This window comes from Atractosteus spatula, chromosome 15 (genome assembly GCF_055471065.1).
Source record: "Atractosteus spatula isolate fAtrSpa1 chromosome 15, fAtrSpa1.hap1, whole genome shotgun sequence".
NCBI lineage: Eukaryota > Metazoa > Chordata > Actinopteri > Semionotiformes > Lepisosteidae > Atractosteus > Atractosteus spatula.
The window spans coordinates 18,872,272-18,893,642 of record NC_142720.1 but is presented as its reverse complement, the minus strand read 5'-3'; the positions used below and the strand labels follow the sequence as shown (position 1 = coordinate 18,893,642).

The following is a 21,371-nucleotide window of genomic DNA, read 5'->3' as shown; positions in this document are numbered from 1 at the left end:
TACATATGTAGGTGGAACTTGCAGTTCAATACTACATGCAACTACCAATCATCTCAACCTCAACAGAAGGAGATCCAGTTGAGAGAATGGGATGGTACCGACCTACACATATTTCAGAACCTTATAGAATACATGCCATGTCCTGTTCGAAGTGTTCTTACACAGGTCCAGTTTGATTAGTTATTGGTTCTTAATAGTTTGGCCAGTAAGTACATAATATTTTCTGCTGAGATTTTATGTGGCAGCACAGCAAATTTTTAAACGTCGACAGGGACAGTTGAAAGAATTTCTGCCTAAGCTTCAGTTCAGCGGCAAGGCAAAATCTGGCTTCATTGCTGCAAGCTCATGTTCATTCATTCACAGCTCCCCTTAAATGCAGAGGCTGACAAAGTGGTGTGTTAACCTGGTATTCCGATAGGAACTGATTTATGAGACATTCAGACTCAATGACCATGAATAAAATAAGGCACTTTTCATTCTTTTGACATTTTAGATGCTTAACAAAAAAAGGAAAGAAAAAAAAAGGCTGTTTTGGTCTTTAATAACTCTCCAACCATGAAAGGAAAACAATTTTTCTCATGAAATAAAGGGTTTCTTTGTTCATTTTTTGTTCTTTATAATACTTGAAAGTATAAAAGGCTACATTTTTGAAAAATATATATTTCTCTTCACCAGCACCCTTGTATCGTAAAATTATCTACTTATGTTCATTTTTTCTCAACATAATACATTTATCTACAATTTTAATACATGTGTACAGCAAATAGGCAAGCATGGCTTTTACATCCTTAAAGAAGTATCTTTACAAGGAAGTGTTGTTATAAAAAAAAAATCAGTTGCCACATAATGGGACACATGATGCATGTACCTTTGCTGTCACTGAGTCTCTTTAAATCAGCTCCAGCTGCTCAACTCCACCTCTAACTGCAATATCTGCTGAAAGACTTTACTCTTTCTTCATTGCTCATTAACTCATAGCTTCAGCATTGTTCGGTAGTGGTGCACAACTAATTCCAGAAAAGGGCAGGAACAATCACAGTATTCTTTTACACACTTTTTAGTATTGCCTGCAAAGGCGGTTATGCCGATTCAAATGTGAAATATTTTAAAAGAAAAAAGTAAAACAAAAGTCTTTTCCACCAATGGAATTATTGACTAAAAGGTTCATGCATGATGCATCATTACAACACGATACATTCAGAGCGAATTATATCACCATGAGCTGAAGTACTTTGTCGAAATCTCACAGTAACTGCCTCTGAGAGTTAGGAAAACAGAAAGCTGGCTCCTGGCCTTCTATCATCGTTTTTTAATTATTCAGGGAGTTGGGGGTGGAGAAATGGGGGCAGGATTTGGCTGTGGACTGTTGAGCTGTGCTGAGGGATGAATTGGACCTTATTGCTTTACTACTATTCAGTGCAGGTCTAGAACCACTATCACCCAACCAGAGCAGAAAGCGGAGATGTTGAACCTTTTTTTCGTTGTGTTTATGTCTGTTTGCTGTAGTTGGTTTTTTGTTAGGTGATAAGCTGATGGGCCAGAGCCTCAGCTCGCTGCACAAGGGACAGACAAGCAAAGGCGTTTACCAGAAAACCGATCAGCAGCCAGGCAATGGTCAGGTCATCATTGGGTGAAGAGTTCAGAGGTCAGAAGGTCATAGGTTAGTTGCCGGTGGCGGCTGGGTGGTTAGAAAACAAAACAAAATAAAACAAAAAAAGAGAAACAAAAAAGGAAAAAAGAAAAAGATAGAGAAGAGATTAGTTTCAGCTAGTGACGGCTTGATGACAACATGAAAACTAATCACAACTAATAAAACAAGCACGTTTTACTGACAGACTAATTGACACCATCTACAGAATGCAGTAAAATCATGACAGTGTTGTATCATGATTTCAAACATGAAGAAGAGCCCACTTCCACAAATAAAATGTTAAAAAAGGAGGAAATAAAAAACAAACAATGAAATAAAATAACTAATATGACTAATGGTTAGTAGCAGTCGATGGAAGAAATCTGGACAGAAGGAAGTTCTAATCAATGAGAATCATTTGACAACAGTCAGTACAGTTATCAGTTCTGACTGCTATTAAGCATTAGTACTCTTTCCAAGTGCAAGCATAAAAGCGACTATTAATGATGAATGTGAATATTAATAATTTGTTGTTAAGAGAAATGAATTTGGAAGAAATAGGAACTTCAAGAAGACAATTTTGAACTTTAATAATTTATGGAGCGTACAAGTGTTTTTTTTTGCTCAATAAAATTTTATTGCCTTTCAGGTATTTTTTTCTATTTACAACAACATGAAAATCTTGGCCTCATAATACAAAGCAATACTAAACTGGAGATCTAGCAGTGTAGGCATCAATACGGAAGCTGGGGGATTGCTAAGGCTGCTGCTTTAGGACAAACCCCCAGCTTTAAAACTCTATGATACATTTACAGGACACTCTTATATAAAATGCATTTGCTTATAAACACTGTAAAGTCCTGCCATTTTATAGTCTACGTTTATAAAGCCCTAAAGTACATCCAAAAATATAGGAAATTTTCTAAATGTTGCTATGATGCATATTTTTTCTTTCCTACAAATAGCCCTCTTGAGTATCAATGCTATTTCTCTGCAAATACAATAAAATCTGACATTTCATATACATTCTTGCTTTATATTTTTATATCTTTTTTAAGAAGCCCCCTGTAAATACTATTTTCTTTGCAACAACAACAAAAAAGATGCTTACAGTAAAACATAAAAGTTCTCAAGTGGAAAGGTTTGTTTTTTTCAGTCCATTCAAGATCTGGTCTAATCTTATCCACAAATTGTCCCCTTTATCAACTTGGTCCACTTAACAGTAGTAATTGTAAGACTCATTTCAACAGCTTAATCATTTTCACTTTTTTTCTGAGGTTTCTTGCAGTTTTCTTTAACATGTAGCCTGTGTGACTGAGGCAGAGGAGATGAAGGGATCTATTTATTCAGTGCAAAATCAGTTTTGTGCCATTTTTTTTAAATAAAGTGAAACATACAAGGTGTAGATGGTTACAGACAGTGTATCTTTACTGGCTTGCATAGCCTGTAAAAATGCAGAAAAAATCATCTTGCTTCAAAGCTCTTACCTCTGTAATCATTTAACATATCAAAGATTATGATGAATGACCTCATCAGCAACCTATTAAGTGCTGAATATTTTTCACAGCTTGAAAGATAAAGATTTCTATTAACTTTCTGAGTAATATTATAATATTTAACATAAGGCGCCCACACAGCAAAAGTATCACTTAGGCACTGAGATTCATGCAGCTTTTGCATGCTTTATTCAGTAGCTTTACAGTGTTAAGTAACATTTACTGTATACTGTAGCTTATTTTTTTAATCCATTACAAAATAATACAATACTTGCTATATCTTCTTGTTTGAGAAGCACACAGAGGCATTTTTACAGCCTAGTCAATATGAAACCAGAAAGAGACATCTCCCTGCTTCCACAGAACTCAAACACCTGTATCCTCTGGCCAGTCACAGGCTATTATTTTTCAACACACAGGTTTGACAATTGTGCAAATTCATGTAGTTTGTTTTAATTAATCTTGTCAGTTTATCTGCCTGTTACAGGTACCAAACTTAGTTTTCATTCGTTACTTATTAAGGTCTTTTTTCTTAGTAATGCAAAACTAATTCACTTGGTAAAAATTCACCATTCAGAGACGTTTAGCAATAATTAAACCTTCTTGAATGGGAATATGTTTATCTGAGTTTTGGCACATGTATGATACTTCAACACGAATCAGAAAAAACAAGAGCAATCCCTAAGCCTAATTGTGGTAGTACTTCAAAATAAGTTCTAGTGCCAGTTTTTCAATTCCTTTAGACCCAGCAATGCTTGCTAGCTATTTAGGATAGAAGTATCTATACCCTAATAATGTCTTGCAAAATGGTATATTTAGGTTTACTGCTGTAGATCTGAAAAAAACAACATCCTAATAGCAAATGTACAGAGCAAAGGTACATATTTATATGTTAATTGGAAGACTGACATTATGAAGGATTATTCATCAAAATGTAAAGTGCACTAAAATCCTGTGTTAAAATGTAATATTGCTTTCAAAGAGGAAAGAGTATCCATTGGTCCAAGTTTTGCAATTTACAAATTCAAAAACAGAAAGCACACTGATGAAAACATGAAAAACACTTAACACAAACACCATTAGCATTTCACAGAAGAGGTTATACCTTGAAGTGTGTAATGACTTCACATCACAGGCTCTCTGTTTAATAGGACTTCCTGTATGTGCAGCTTTAAAAAAAGTGCCAATTCATAAAAGACCTGTCAATAAACCCAAATACCGAGCCATTTCTTTTTATGAACACTTCACTGCTGGGTCTAAGGGCATATGTGGGTGGCAACTTAAATTAGTTTGGCAGGAGAATAAAAAATGAAGATTTAGTTCCCCATCACTGTGTGTTCACACTAAAAAAATCCTGATTCAACTATTTGTCACATAAAAAAGGTAATAATCAGAATTGTTACCAAAGAGGATACTGGGTCCACAAACCTCTTTTGTACAAATGCTTTTGAATTTATATTTAATGCAAATTTTTTAAGTATCATATTTTAACCAGCAGTCTAACCTGGTTAATCTCTGCAACTTACTTCAAAATGATATAGCCAGATCAAAATATTTCTTACTGTAAAAACGGAATAAATTTTAATCCTACCATACCTTTACATGCATGTGAGACCACACACATACAAAAAGAAACAAAAACTTTTTTACCTACCTTTGTAGGCAAATAACTGATGTTTTCTATGTAAACCAGACAGTCCATTATATTTACAATACTGTTTTGCATCTTTAAAATATATTCTTGCAGTAACTGGGATGAAGTATTGATGACATAATTATGTTTCACTTTATTTTTGTCTTTTTAGACACTGCAAGGATTTGCTGACATAATAGCATGTTTGCCCTCTGCACATTTTAAGAATACAGATGGCAGACCAATAATTATGGGGTAATGCATTAATTCATTTGCTTTGTCACGTGGTCAAACACTGAATTTGATCACCTTTAGATTAACCAGATTGGACCCTTCAAAACGACAGTCTTCAGGCTTGAAATACATGAAATATTGATAGTCTCATTTAATTTGAACAGAAAACCAAATCTTCATTTTTTTCTGCCTGTTCATCATAGAACACATTTTAAAAAATAATGTATTTCATACAAAGAACTCTCACTGAAAAAGATCACAAGAAGAAATACTTTACGTTCATTTGCAACAGCAACCAACCAAATTAAAGGTCTAGGTGGTATTTGTGCTGGTATACATCATCATTTGGTTTCAGTTTCCCCAGCTGGGTAAGGCATTGGTAAAGTCCTGCTGTATTCATTCTTTTGTGAATGATGTGTTCTACTAAAACAAGCTGATGGAGTCCACTCTAATATCCACTAATAAGGCACTCGAAATAGCTTATTCCATTTCAGTAACACCACCCCAACTGCTTCTTATTGCTCCATATTCAACTTTCAACTCTATAAATACCATACTTTTTTACAAAAAATAATTCAAGGAATTTACATATAATAACTTTCTTAATGTTAAATGCCAAAATTCAGAAAGATATAATGAATGACTTTTATTAGGGAATGCATTCAAAAGTTTTTTGTCTCAAGCTGAAAAGGCAGAAGTGTAATTAAGGACATCAATCTTGATTTTTAAACTCTTTTCAGTGTCTTTGTATTTTAACGCTAACAAACTTTTATGTGATTTGCTCACATAACCTTAGAAGTGACATTTGAAACTCTAAGTCTGAAGGAAACTGACTTTCACAGAACAAAGACAGCCAAAACTTAATTGTAACATGTCAGATTTTTCCTAAATGTTTAGCATAAGAATAAATTCTTTTAAATACTTTAAATGCTTACACTTTAACCCATATAAAAGCTTCAAAATAAAGGAAGTCAACACCTGTTAAAATAACATAATACACCATAATTCTGTATCTTTCTTTTCTAAGCAGTGGGGAAACTGAAACGTTGGTTAGAGGAATCCATTATTTATCATTAACAGCACACGCATCACATAGTCATCAAAATAATGGAGAAGTAAATGCAGAAGAGATGAAAATCGAATATATATATAGTTTTTCATTTGTATAGAAAAAATGACCTGTTACATAGTGCATGGTGGACACTATCCATCAGCTTTAACCCATTGTCAGCACATTACAGTTTTTCAGTGTGTGTGGACAGTTTAATTCATGATCGATGTTCATGTCACTTTCCAAAAGAGTGGTAAGATCTAAATCTGTTGAGGGAATACTGGTTTTATAATAAAATAACCCTTCATAGAATAAAAAAAAATATGTATACTGTATAGTTTGAGTTAAAAGTCTGTGAATATGTCCATGTGTTGCAAAGTGGATCATAACCAACCATAGCATTTCTCATAAACACGAACACTGGAGCTAAACTAACCTCGGTCTGCGGTCACAACCCTTTGGTAAGGATGGACCCGCATATCGTGCCTTCGAACTTTAGTAGCCACCGCACCTGGTTAAATTGCAACATTACCAAAACAAGGTTAGATTATTCAGCCTAGAAATATTCCATTAGCAGTTTATCAACAACAGCAGGTTTATCAAAAATGACTCATGGTATCTACAAGTTACGCAATAAAAATACAAGTTAAGGCACAATAGTTTGTTTTTAAAAGTATATCTATATTGTTTCTAACATAGTAGCAGTCACTTCCATTATGTTGCCTTAACCTGATGGATCCAAAGTTATAATATCCCAAAGAACAGTATTAATGACATTGATCAGACAAGCACAAAGTGGGCTTTACTAGTCACATAATCAATGGAGTGCAGCAAGAATAGAACCATGTTTCCAGTTTTTCTCTTAAATAATAATACTGATTATTCTCTGAAATGGTCTGAGACACAATCCAGTTTTGTAAGAACGTTTTGCAGTAGTTTCTTTAAAATTTTAGATTGAGGCTATAAGCCAATAATCACAGTTGGCAGTGAATTAGGTGATTAGTAAAGCAAAACAGTTTATTGTTTTACCAAAACATAGCAGTCAGTGAAACACCTGTTAACATAGGTATATAGGATAAAATTGCATCATTATTTTTTTCTGCAAAATATATTGCCAGTGTAAACTTCAGTAGTAAAAATATCTTCAGGGTATCTAAGGCAAGTGTCTGACTGACTGCTAGGCTGAGCTCATATTGTTCAAGGCAGCTGTGAAACTAAGCATTTGTTAAAACTCAGATCAGATGAGGGTTGGGTAAGACCATTCTTGAATGCTTAGCCTTTCGTGGGGAAAGCCATACCTAAAGAATAAAGGAAGGGAATGTGAATTAGTCTCTGGAGAAGTCCATCCTCTGTGTAGTTATACACATACTGCATTGTCTTCATGTTTAACCCAATGCAAAAAAAGATCCCCATCACAAGTTAACCTCATCCACAGTTGAATCCTCGAGTATCTGAAGCAATGGTTCTCTGTGCTGTTTTTTTTTAACCAGGCATGCACACAAATTAAACAAAAAAATCACTTCAGGCTGCAGACACTACGGGAAAAAGGGCCAGTTTCTTTTTTGTAAACATTCACCGAAGTGAAATGATGCAAGAGCATCATGGTCTATGGGTGAGGCTGGAAGCTCCTCAAAAAGTCCCCCAAGGGGAGTCTGGGCAGTTTAAACAGTGTGTGCAGCCTGTGCTCTTTAAAAGGGGACCCTGGAGGAGGGTTCTCCTCGATGGAATGTGACTGGAATGTGACAAGTATGGAACCCAAAGTACAGTGGCAGTTCTTCAGCCTTTGAGGATGCTGTATAGGTTACACAAGAAAGAATAGAGCATTAAGAGAACATTGAGATGGCTCCTGAACACTGTAGCACTCCTATTACACCCTTCCCACTAAAACCAGCTGTAATATACAGTATATGCTACAAACCACATTCATCAATCAGGTTGAACAGTTTAATACATCTCTAAATGCTAAGGAAAAAAATATTTAAAGTTCAATCTTGATAATAGTTTACAAAAAATATGAAATTCACCTACTTTGAGCATTCTCATGTGGTAATTATCAATCAATCAGAATTTTATCTTTACAAACATATCTGTTAACATCCTAACAAACTGCATTTGCAAAGACTGAAATACTGTAATTTCTTCATGAATTAAAGTCTGATCTGATTATATTTACTGGTTCTGTTAAAAGCTCTGTATAATAATAAAAGCTGGGCCTTCCAAATTGATTTTTGTTTTGATTATCATGCAGCTGTGATTACACAAAAGAACTGCAATTTATGCCTACCAAATTGCTGACAGGTTTCACAAAAGAACAAATGCTTATTATGCAAATAATTGAAGGCTTGCACAATCATGTGCTCACTACTAATCAACCAACATTTTGTTATTCAGAAGAGTCCATAGCTTGGACAGGGATCAATATTCAACATTTAACAAATAATTTGTTTGGAAATGCCACATACATCAAGTAAAAAGGGTGCAAAACTTTAAACTTTTTAAATCTTATCTGCAATTTTGCACCAGTCGTTTTTTATATATTCTTACTTTTTCAATTTGTAACTGTTTTAAAATTGAGTGAAACCCATATAGCGCTGATGCTATTAGACAGACTGGAAAAGCTTCTTAAACATCTAAAAATAACACTGGTTGCATCCAGGCTTTTTTATACACGTACTATGGAAAATTAACAAGTATTGTGCAAAACAAATCATTCATATTTTTCAATTATCTTCACAGGACTTCTCCACAGCTTTTAAAAAGCTTTTGACAGAACCTGTACCTCTGCAATGTCAAAGTCAGTTTATTTTATTACTGTACTGTAAAAATAATTAGCCGAGAAATACTTCAGGCTTATCTCACTTCTCAGGAAGGTCCCACTGCTGGGGGCTAGCAGGATAGAAATGCTTTGCAAAAGGGCACAATATATCTGGGGCATTAAGGCAGAGGGAAGGGTGCTTACCTAATACACCGCTGGGCTCGATGGGGTACTCCAGGATGGATGTCGCGGGTGCCAGCGTGTAAGGATACTCATAGGGTGTGTAGATGAGTCCGGACTCAGGCCCAGGTGGGACAATGGTAGCTGTAGGGTGAGGGGTTCCGTTTGGCATGACAGCGGCTGTTTGGATCTGTCTGATCAAAGGCATTATGGTAGGGCCTGCTGGCGTGGGCGTTCTCAGGGCGGCGGGAGGGAGGACTGGCGTGGGCCCCGTGATGATCCGGGGTGCCTGGGCCGTTGCTGCAAGAGAAAAGGCAAGGGCAGCTACAGTAAGCAAGGAAACCGAGAGGGGACGGAGGGGAGTGGTGGGGGGGGGGGGGCGGCAGCAGCAGGAGGGGCAGTTTGAAGGAGGAGGAGGAAGAAAATAAAAATAACAGAAGAAGCAGCAGCAGAAGAAAAAGAAAAGCAAGAGGAGAGGGGTGGGGGGGGAGAAAAAAAATAATTAGTACCGTGCCCTGATTTTACAGAGCGTCAAAGCAAATCATACAGACGCAAGAAGCTGCAAGCTCCTTACCCCATCGGGTTTCATAAAGAACAAAACAGAAGAATTCTCCTTTCAGAACTTGATAAACATATACAAAATATACAGTATGCATGCACTATTTATTGTTTTTTTCATTACTCAAGTCAACTAGATTGATTTAGAAAAATTTGCTCTTTTGTGGGGGGCTTCATAAACTTCACATTTCATCCATGTAAAAATACTTTAAGTGGAAAGATGTCTCTATAATCCTCTTAACAAGGGGAATGCTTCTTTTTAAAAAGAGGCATGCTACTTCACTGACTAGCCCATGAATCTACATTTCCGCATTTCTCTTTAGCCTTTTTGACCAGAAAGGAAGTCATCACTGCATGTACTTATGTAGGAAGCATTCTGCCTTCAAGTGAGGTTACATTTACTAAATATAATTCCTGATTCTGAATATGCAATTTTCATTTAATATATTTAAAGATAATGCACACAACCCAACAGAGGTCCTTAATTTAAAAGCCTAGACTTGGTTTTGGAGAAAATTGTTTCCAATGCCACTTACTCCCTCCCCTAAGTGACACACACAGCGAATGTCCATATTAGTGCAATCATGAGTAACAAGCAGAGTAGGCAAGACCCAGAGAATCTACTCAGCCCACAATGCTGGGTGCCATTAGCAATAAAGATACAGCGTGAGTCATCACCGTTGTCTTACCTAGATGTGCTGTGCACAGAGCTCCATTATCTGTTCTAGACTGGCTAGTGCAATTTTATTTACTTTGTAGCTAATTAAAAAGTGATCAAATGTATATGTGGGATTATTTTATTCATCTGGGTCACTGGGTATGTCTACATTATTTAGGCAGAGGTAAATTAATAGGTTATAAGTGTTACTTTAATTGTTATGGGCATTGTACTAGCCTTTCCAAGAATATGATGCTATTTCTTACCACAAATATGAATTGCTTAATGAAACAGAGAGGCTAGTTCCTATTTTTTCAAAATATCTGATTATGAGCTATGTGCCCTTGAGTTTGATAAGAATTAGCTTCATTACAGATAAACGATAGTGACTTTAATACATACTGTATATACAATCTTCTTCAGACACTTAGGAGTTCAGTTTCAATATTCAGCCATGAGAAATCAAAATTGGAACCAAATGATATACATAAATCTATTAGGGTAAAACTGCTTTCCCTTATGAACTAGAAATGAGATGGTATATAGGCATTTACTCTCGACTCCTGTAATAAAGGTGAATTTAGGCATCCTTACGTGATTTGATGTTGGCGTCTCTGTAGGTGCCATTGAGAATCGCAAGTTCCATCAGCTGCATCTTTTTAAGGCTGTCTTCACCCTCTGCCTGCAAGGGGGAGCGGAACAGGAAAGCAAGAGTTAGAGCATTGTTTACGTACTGTGAAAAAGGATATCCAAAGACACACGCTGCTCTGTGGGTGAACAGAATGAAACACAGAAACGTTCTGCTACACTGTGGTGGGTCCTTGTTCCTAATGGGAAAATCGATTAAGCTTGTACTATCTAATGTGCAAAACACAACAACTGAAATAAAAAATACTTATCCGGTTAAAAAACGTATTAAACCCCAAGACTAGAGTCTAATATTATGACCAAGCCTAGAGTCTAATATTAAGAAAAATGATTTTGCATTTGATTTCTGTTCTAATTAAATGTACAAAATGTTGTAAAAAGCACAGATTATTTTCTTCACTATCACTGATTAGAAAGTAGGCAATATACTGTACTGGATTTGGAGACAGAAATATTCCAAGGGCACAGCCTGTTCTTACTATAATGTAGTACATGGTTTCTGTTTTTACTTTCTTTCCTTTTTTGTCTGCTGAAACACAAAGATTGCATAAACTGTATTGTATGTTTTACCTTCCATTTTGACAGCTACTGGGATAATTCTGCAAAGCTGTTGGGTGAAAAAAAGCCCACTCACAAGAGCAAATATCCTGCGAATTTCCCTATTAAAAACACACATCCAGGCACTCCACATTGGGTGTTCAAGAAACAGTGAGATAGATGATAAATATTTGGAAAGCACTTGAATTTTTCAACAACATTGTTAGGAAACATTCAAACATGTGACAACACAAGAGAAAAAGATTCTGACATATTTCACAGCTATTAATTAGCATCTACTTCTGCAGTAGGAGTTTACCCTTCCACTACATGCCATTTCTAGTGATTTCTTTACCATCCTTCATTCCTGACAGATCCCCCCAGGTAAGTGTTCTATGAATCACAGACTCCACATCCAAAGATTTATTCAAATTATAGAATTTTTGGGTTAACAATTTACAAGTTTCATTTGCTCCATAACATGTTGTTCAGACAGCTCACAAAGTGCAGTACTGTGAACAGGAAACATTATTCACTTGTCCTTGCACTCTGGTAGTGTAAACAAATTCCAATCCAGCACATGTGCTTGACAAGTGTGACAGCTTTCTGAAGAGAAAGATTTTCTAATGTTTTGTAAGCATGAGCAGCAGGCTTTGCACTTACACATGCATGTGTATGGCGAGGAGACAATTTCATTGTTACAATTTCTCACAAACACCTCTGGCACTCAGGATAATTCTGTAAGCCAGAACAAGTGACTGTATCATCTTCAGAGTTCACCTAATGACACAGCCAGTGGCGTGGAAAATTCTGCATCCAAATAAACAGCTCATTGTCGGAGAAATGTTTTGTTTAGTCATTCTGCATGACACCATTTCAGCTTACTGTCAGACGGGCTTAAGAATCTGTTCAGATACCAACGTTTTACTTTGAAAGGGAAAAAAAAAGTAACGTTGAATAAAAGGGCAAATGGTGGCAGGCTATTGTTTCTTTTAAAAAACACAGACAGGGCCAATGACCTTTGAATAGTGCCACAGCCATTCAGAGGACAGAATTCTCCAGCATTTTGCTTTTTTCCCAACTGTTTTTCAGTCTAGTATTCCTTTCATTGGAAAAGGGCAAAACTGGGTACAGCTGGCCAGGTAGAACTAAGCATAAAGAAAAGTAGCATCTATAAGTAGTTACAGTAATGAAGCAAACACAGAACTTTTAGGCTAAAAGCTATAATCAAAACCAGTAAAAGCAATACAATCACAGGCTTTTCATATGATTCGTTTGTCTTCAAATTCTCAACCCGATGAATACCACTGCAAAGAAAGGAGTTGAACAGATAAAATGTAAGAGATGTAATGCAGAGGTATACTACAATCCACAGCTAGGAAGAAGTGGTGTCATGGTACAAAAATGTACTAAAAGTGGAGCTATTCTTCCAAATCATGGACAGGAAGACAGAGCTACAGACTCTTGGATCTGCTGAAGGGCACTTTTACTCTATTAAACAACTAGCTTTGACTTTGACTAGCTGGAAATAATCACCTGCATGAAATCTACCTATATTAAAATTCATTAACACATTACTTGATTATGAAACTTTTAATAAACACACATCGCTGCTATTGAAGTAGGAACAATAATATCATTTAATAATTATCATATAGATTTGGATTGTGTTGTTTTTAGCTTGTGCATTTAATAAAATCTGTTAATTTTCAAGTTCTTTCAAGTATTTTGCAGAAACCATCTAAAAAAAGGTTTTTCAGTACTTTTGATTCAATAATTAGCTGAATAATAAGGAACTGGGTTGAGGTACCTAGAGCTATTCTCAGTTTCACTATTAACCATGAGCAGTGTACATAAACCTGTATGACTGAATAACCCTATTATTACCTTCCTTCAATCTGACTTAAGCAAAAGAAATAAGAAATAAGCAAAATCATTTGCATTCAGTTTTTTGTAGCAAAAATTCTTATTTTATTCATGTTTAATACAGCAAAGAAACACCCATTATTATCACGCTAGTGAATAATTTTTTATAAGCTATCATTTGAAGAAAAAAGATACCTACTCAAACATAAGTTACTCCGATTGTACAAATATGCAGCAGTAGTAACCCTTTGAAACAAGCTAACAACAAAAGGGCCCTCTCTAGACTAAATCAATTTCGTCTTCGGATTTGATATTGAGGTTGAAATACCTGTCCTGTGCCAGTGGGTGGTGCTGTTTGTTACACAATGGGCTGAAATACACCACCAGACCGGTGGTTCTCTCATCACCACCTCAGCTCTGTCTGCTGTAGTGCTCAGCACATACACATTTGATAGCTAACTGAATAACTTGTCAATATTGCCTACCTCCTTCTCCTTTTCAACTGTTAAACTACAGAGGTAGGCTGGGCCTGTGTTAACTATCTGGTACTGTTGCAAATGATTTACCCAAGCTTTCCAAACAGGCCTTGGCTTACAGACCGCACAGAGCAGGAGGTTAAGGAAACATATCGTATACCTTCCTGTGACCTGTCCCCTCAATCTGGCTATCCCTTGCCTCCCTCTCTCCTCTGTCATCTTTCTTGCAAACACAGCTGACAGCTGATCAAGTGAAGCATGCCAATGCATTCTATCTTAGCTGCAGGCACTGCTGCAGGCAGTCTCTGTTCAGGCACAGGAAGGTTGTGCCAGAGACACAAAAAGGAGCACTCAGCACCTGTATAAGATCAACAGCAAAGCTTGGCCATTTGTACAAAGGGAAAGGCGCTTTAAGCAGACATCAATAAGGTCGATTAAAGTGAAATTTACATTGGCTAGCAAATGCCCAAGTGATAAACCTATTTCATCTCATTATTTTGAATAGTTTTTTCTTTTTTTCTGTATGCCATTCCCTCCAGTGGAACTAAAGGCTAAAATATTTTAACAGTTTAATTTTTTACCTTTAATACCCATTATATTTGAATATTAACCTTGAAACGAGGGCAAGGCCCTCTCTTTCATGTAATTATCATTGAAAGAAACTAAAACCCTGCAAATCTGGGGCTTAATGCTTGTCCTGATTTCACTTATTGTGGATAACAATAATTATAACGCTTATACTTGCAACTTGGCCGCTAAGATAGAAATTGTGCCCTTATACAGTATGCTGAAAGCCCCGGTATAGGACATTATGTATTATATATAAAAGACTGCATGGTTCCTGAAATACCAAATAAAAAGGTCCCTTCAGACTGATTAGTGAAGGCTACATCACACAAGCACACAGAGGCGGCACTGGTTTAACGCTCTCCTGCAGATGGGCTGTGTTGCAGTCAGCCCCTCTGAGCCAGAGGGAGCTTCTCTGTGTTTCCCTTCACCCTTCCTGTGCTTGGCCTCCTCCTCCACTTATCACTATACAGTCCTGTGTGCGGCCGCCATCTCATTGGCTGGTCCCCTCAAGTGCTCACTCACACTGGTTTGCACGGAATGCTTTTTATCTTAGCCTGCATAAAGAAAACATAACTCCATAGCTACTCAATATGAGATCAGTGTGAACCTGAAAACAATGCAAGCTGACCGTAGAGAAACGTTCGTATATTCAAATTGCACACATTGTACAATATAGAGTACGTTACAATTTAACACGGTAAAGCGTTTGTCCAGACCTCTGTTCGAAACACAAGAGTTCTGCTTCATGTGGTGCATTGTGAAAGAGGGATAAGGCTGTAATGCAGTGTGCACTGTGGCTTGACTGAAATATCATGAGAAAACATGCATCTTATCACACTTGACTTGTAATGATTTAAATATCAGTCACCCTTGCCCAGCTTACATTCCACACCTGCTTTGACCAAATATTGCTTTAAGACAGAAAGCATTCAACTGCCTCTTTCCTTCATCACTTGCACAACTGTATGCTCTTCTGTGGCCTATTACGGTCATGTCTTGGAAAGCAATCTAGAAACCTGCATCTCCCTCAGAGTGCGTATCAATTTACTTGGCAAAAATGTCTGATTAAAAGAAGTATGTGCTACTTTGAAACAATACAGTTTACTCTGTAAAATGAGTTAATATAAATCAATAACTTAAATCAATCTTAGTAGACTAAGTTTCTGTACAGCAAAGGTCTTGGTTCCCTGGGTACCAGATAATGAACTGACCTAAGAAATAACTCAAGAGTATTTGTAACATATGAAAATAACCAATATTTTACTTCACTATATTCACAACACGAAACTATTTTCTAGTGGCTGAAAACACACAAGATTTCAGTGCATATGAAAAGCCAAAAAGCATACAATCTGGTTGTGAGTTTGAAGGAGTATTCACTATGGTAGCTTTGAGCTAAAGACATTAGTAGGTTTAATGTGATAATATACTTTTTACATGTCACCAAAACAATTTGAGCTAATGTGAACATGACCGTTCATCATTATACAGGAGAAAGTGCTTCTTGTCTTTTTTACTAGACTTTTTAGTTGCCAACTGCAGCTGCACATTGTTACTGTTCAGTTACAGTGTTTTTACTATATCTTATAAATATTATGTTAAATTATTGTATTAACTTATTTTTGCTGTTTATATCACATTGTACTATTAATGTTTATAGTTCTTTTTTGTGTCAGACATCAGCTAAATAATTATTGCAATACCCAACATGCTTACAATTTGCTTACTCCGCTGAATAGATTCAGAAATAAAGCACAGTATAGTTGTCCAAATTGTCATTTTACTAAACATTTAGAAGATAATACTTTTTAAAAATAGACTGCTAGTTATTTTGAGCCTTTTCTGGGTGTGTGTTAGACTGTTTTTCCTGCCTGACCTGCAGCTGACTTTAGTTAAAGGAAGTATACAGAGCAGTATGTAATTCAAAGTCAAGGAATGGTAGGAAGCACAATATGATTCAACTGATTTTCTAGGAAAGTTTCCTAGTTCCTTTCTGGCACATATAACTTTCATCTTAATTGCCTCCAAAAACAGCTTGAGCTTTTCCCAGTGCAGGGGAAATACTGAATTAACAACAGATACCAATAAGAGACTGTTTCATCGAACATAAACCTAATGTGCACAACAACTCAAAAGGAAATGCTATAAGAGGACAAACAAACCTGTGTTTTCTCAGGGGATCTACCTTTGCAAATACATCCTTGAGGTAATTTAAAAATAAACACTTTGTTTTGTTTGAGGTTCAATTATATTAGGATTGAACTGGATTGAAAGCATAGATCAAAAAAGACAGAGAAGCAGAGAAATCATCACCTCCCAGTATATTATTACTAATAGTTTGTTTTGCCGAATTTACAATGGCATGCTTGCAAACATATGCAAAGCTTGTGGTGTTGATCACTTCTTACTGGAAATACTAGTGTTAACTAGAAAAATCCTAAGAGCAAATTTATAACAGAGTACATGCATGGAACTGTAAAGTCCTAGTAATAAGTGTGCAATAAACTTTTTTATTAGGAGAGTTTCAGTTTTACATCCCAAAGTCTATTTTGTTGTTCTTTTATGAGCTGAAACATATTTTTAAAAAAGTGTTTTATAACTCATTGCAGTTGATTCAAATGTCAGTTTGACATATGCGTGGCTACAAATGTTTTCACCTATTTTAATAAACACACAAATAAAAGGGACAGGAATTAAAAATAAAACACTGTACAAATAATCAGAATTATAATTAGGATCAATCTTGCTGCATTAAGATAACCACAGTTCAAACTACTGTAGTACTAAACAGAAAACGTAAATTAAAACAAGCTCTGAAGAATGACTGTGTCAATATACAGTTTAATATTTTTGTTTCCAATTTTCGATGCTCTTCATTTGGAAGATTCCTAAACCCTAATGAAAATAACCTATTGGTGTCTATAGATTTATCCTTGTTTCAATAAAGATTTGAAATATGTCTACAGAATCCTTTAGATCATTTTTGTAATAGAATTCTCGTATGTAAATATGAGTTAAAGATAAGACACTTTAAAGGAGTCAATGACAGCAAGCTTTGTCTCAGAATTTCTTGGAGAAACAGTAGTGTCCTGAATGTCAACATGTCATATGGTCATATGTAAGACTTCCCACCATCTATTTATATGTCATGAAAAGACAAATCATAAAAGCAAAGTCTTGCTGTATTATAAAGTTGGCAATAGATTTTTTGAAGATAAGCTGTACTCTGCAGTTCACATGAAATTTACGGTGTTATAAAAGAACAATATCAAACAGTTTTTGGTTTTACAGTAGATTTTAAGTGTGTTTTGTTTTCTAGGCTTCTTATAAATCAATCATCTGTGTTATTGAGAGAGAGCCACAATAGTAGAAGTACTGCAGCCACTGTGTGCTGCTTATACTGTAGGTGTATTAAGGATACACGTGACTCAAAGTTCATGAACACAATGGGTTACAGACCATGCTTTTGCCAAGGAAAATACAAGTCAGTTAAACCAGGGGTTCCCAACCTTAAGGCCCAGCTGTACTGCAGCTGTGCACTGGGAACCAATATTAACACTTATTTTTGAAAAAAACATTCCAAGCGTTTAAGCAATCCAATTGCAGTTTATTTACATTCCTTTCTTCATTTGAATTCCAGTACTTGCAATGCAAAAAATCCCTAGGGCCTGAAATGGAAAAAAACACATTAAGTTGTAAATACAATTTAAACTAGTTTTAATTACGATTAAAGAAAATGGTGTTCAAGAAGGAACAACAATTTTGTTTTAAAATCATCAAATATTCTTTTAAAAGTTTTTTGCAAACGTAAACGTATTTTAACACAATATGCATCTATATTTGCATGTTAGTATTTCAACCTAAACTAACCTGTTTTCAAACAATATGGGGTAATAAAAGAACAAAGTTCTTTTGGAAAATACAATCTCAAATGTACCCATTGTGATGAAAATTATTTGAAATATATTTTCATACATTCCTCTGAACATTCCTATTTGACTAATTAATTGTATCTCATTAACATGGGTAATTTGAGGTAATAATATCTTTCACTAACTGGTCTCAACAATCAACCAGTAGATCCAATGGTAAGTCTTTCCAGGATGAAAGTTTGAGAGTTTTTTTGCTAAATCTCACATAAACAGAAGTGTGCTATTTTGATAGTAGATTTGTTCAGCTGCAATACAAAAACCGGAATCACACACCACCTCAGTAAGCTAATGTTTCACATTAAATCTCATTTTACTGATTCATTGGCCGACGGTGTTTTGAGTGATATAATTCTTGATTTCTTTGTAGTTTCTTGACAAAGAACCTCTTCTCAAATACTCCTGTGCAAAATAGCTTGAGGTCAAGATTTTAGACAGGGTTTTGTTATTTTCAGTTCATCTAAGATAGACATTTTTAAACTCTTTTCAATTTGTGTTGTGCTTTCATCTAGTACTGAACTCAGCTCAATGCATTAAAATGAGTTTTGAGCAGAGGGTTTTTATACATTGAAATGCAGAAAACAGAAAAAGAACGGAAGGATTCAACACCTCATACCTAAAGAAAGCTCAACATAAAGAAACTAGGTTAATTTGTCAATATAAAATTTTTGATACCAGTGAAATTGGAAGACTTTCTACAACCATTTTTAGACAATGTTTCACTGCATGTAATGCACACAGAACTCACTTAATCCAGTACAGAAAAATCTAAACTTAAATAAGCTTCACTGTTTTTTCTGACTCCCTTACCATGACATTTTTTACCGGTCGGTTGAAGTTGAGTATGTTCATACTCATACGTGAGTTCTTACTCACCAGTGCACCCTCTTGTTTACTAAAAATAAATCAATCCATATGAAACCAAAAATGCTTGTCACAGTTGTTCAGAGTGTGAAGACAGGTTGCATCTTCTGTTGCTAGGTTACCTCACTTGCACAGAAGCACCCCTTCACACTGACATGAAAGAAAATAAAAACTTTTTTATGCACAGAGGAATACAAATGCCAGTGGTTTTGCACACAAACCATTTACTTTTATATGAATATTGTGGGTTTTATAAATTTTAAAGGAGTTTTGGAGAGTACAGAATGGACTGCTGCTGAGGACCACCTGGAACTGTGACACAGCCTATCTTTGGGCCATAAAGAACTCGCAAGCTTATGGCTGCAGAAGTTAAAAATGCAATGATCTGCCTTGATGAGCATGAATCTATTTACTCATCTGGTTTTTGAAAGGGTTTATTTTTCAGGCCTTTGCAGAGAGCTGTTTACAGACACGGCACTTCTGCACACCTTGTGAGACAGACAAGATGAATTAGCATCATTATTTCTTCTGGGCTATACAGCTTGCTTATCTTCTTGAAAGCAAGCCCTCAGCTCAAACGATATGCAAAGATGGCTGTACTGTTTCGCTTGACAAATTTGTGGGTCACAATGTTAAAGATACACTAGGGAAAAGATCTTGCCAACATTTCCTGATCTTCCTATCTTTTCTTACTCAACTTTCAGTCTTATTGAATTAGTATTGTTAGCCAGCTTGAGAAACTGTAGCATTCATTTTTAATCAATTCTTCTGGTTTGTAATTTTTTTTTTCAGATATGCATTAATAAACACCTTCAGTTATTAATTTGCTCTTTAAAACACTTAACAGATCGCTACTACACTTTTATTACAATATAACATAGACTGGCAGAACAATAACAAAAACACAGGCCCTTTGGCTCATGTGTACTGTAAGTCCACTCACATTTAACATGGCAGTATCACAGTTCCAGAACCTTTAAGTAATACATGTCCAGCTGGGTCAGGGGGCTATTCCATTTGTCAATGTTGACAACCTGAACTCAATGAGGACAACACTGTTAAGGGAATAATGACAACCCATTAGTGAAGTTAGATATTTACAGAATATCTGCACAACACTTGTCCCTCTTTTTTATTCCTGATTGATGTATCCTTATACAGCTTTTACAGGTTTCTCGGTCTGTGGTATCTCGCCCTGTGTGAGACTTATTCAATTTATGTCATGGGCTTCCTGCAAACTCGCAGATTATAGTCGATAGATCTGACTTTTTCTGGGGAAACAAAATCTCAGCAGGTGACTTTCTGTATGCCAAAATGTGTTTCAAGTCAAACTCTGTAACGAAAATATGGCAAATCTCTGTCACTATAGAAACAGACATAAGAAATCTCAGTGGTGATTGTTTTAAATCAATTTCACCAATTTTTTTTTAGTTTACTTTGTTGGATTTTGCTCAATAGTACTGGGCATTACCTTACGTAAAAAAAAATAGAAGATGCTGGCTCACTGTTGGCCTAACAGCAAAATAAAATACTCCTTAATACTGAACTCCTAAATATAATAATACTAATAGTATACATTTCATGACATGTTTTGAAAATGCACAATAACATAAACAAAAATGTCAGAAAATAAAAAAAATTCAAGCATAAGTAATTTTTTAACTGTTTAGATACCCTGTATCTTCCACTGTCTATTTTAGTCTGCTTAATGTGGTTCTGTTTTAAAAAGCAAAATAAGAATGGCTTGAATTCAAGCTTTAAAGGTAGGAAAGACAGTTGTCATCCAAACTAAATTATCAGTAATAAAATATCAAGTATTACAAAAACACAGCATTTGAGGGAAGGCAGAATTTGTATCTGTAAATTCTACAATAGTAAAAAAAATTGCCTAAAAAATGCCTAAAGGTCATGCATTCATATATATTCAAATAAAGTATTTCAGAACTATGAATTATGACCTCCAAGGAGAAAACAGTTGTTGAATCACTACTTTTCAAGGCTTTTTAACATCCCCCCCCCCAACCCCCTCCCTTGATAAAAAGGAAAAAGAAAGAAATGGTGAATTAAGATGGATGGCTTGTCCCAGCTTGTCCTACAGCTGTCTGGGATTTGCATTCACTCGCCATTTAAAAAATACAGGAAACTAAGATGAAGAATTATAGCTGCCTTTTTTCCAGGGGACAAGCATGTCAGTCATATGACCTTCTCTTTGAAGGCCTGAGCAGCTCCAGACAGCATGTTGCCAGGGAGCAGGCTTTCTTTCCCATTTACTGAGCTTTCCTTTTC

General features: G+C 35.8%; 1 protein-coding gene across 5 annotated transcripts in view; it reads right to left on the bottom strand.

Annotated features, from left to right (window-relative positions):
• Positions 1–591: 591 nt before the first annotated feature.
• LOC148820173 (KH domain-containing RNA-binding protein QKI) overlaps positions 592–21,371 on the bottom strand; it is a 127,582-nt gene continuing 106,802 nt past the window's right edge. The window contains exons 5-8 of one of the 5 annotated variants that reach the window (XM_088933745.1): positions 10,790–10,877; positions 9,004–9,279; positions 6,481–6,555; positions 592–1,678 (exon numbers count right to left, since the gene is read on the bottom strand). In XM_088933745.1, coding sequence (XP_088789871.1) covers positions 1,662–1,678; positions 6,481–6,555; positions 9,004–9,279; positions 10,790–10,877 — 456 coding nt within the window. In that variant the 3' untranslated portion in view covers positions 592–1,661. Of the gene's footprint in view, positions 1,679–6,480; positions 7,343–7,598; positions 7,837–9,003; positions 9,304–10,789; positions 10,878–21,371 lie in introns of those variants that run through there. The other 4 variants (XM_088933743.1, XM_088933746.1, XM_088933742.1 and 1 more) reach the window with 4 other exon arrangements.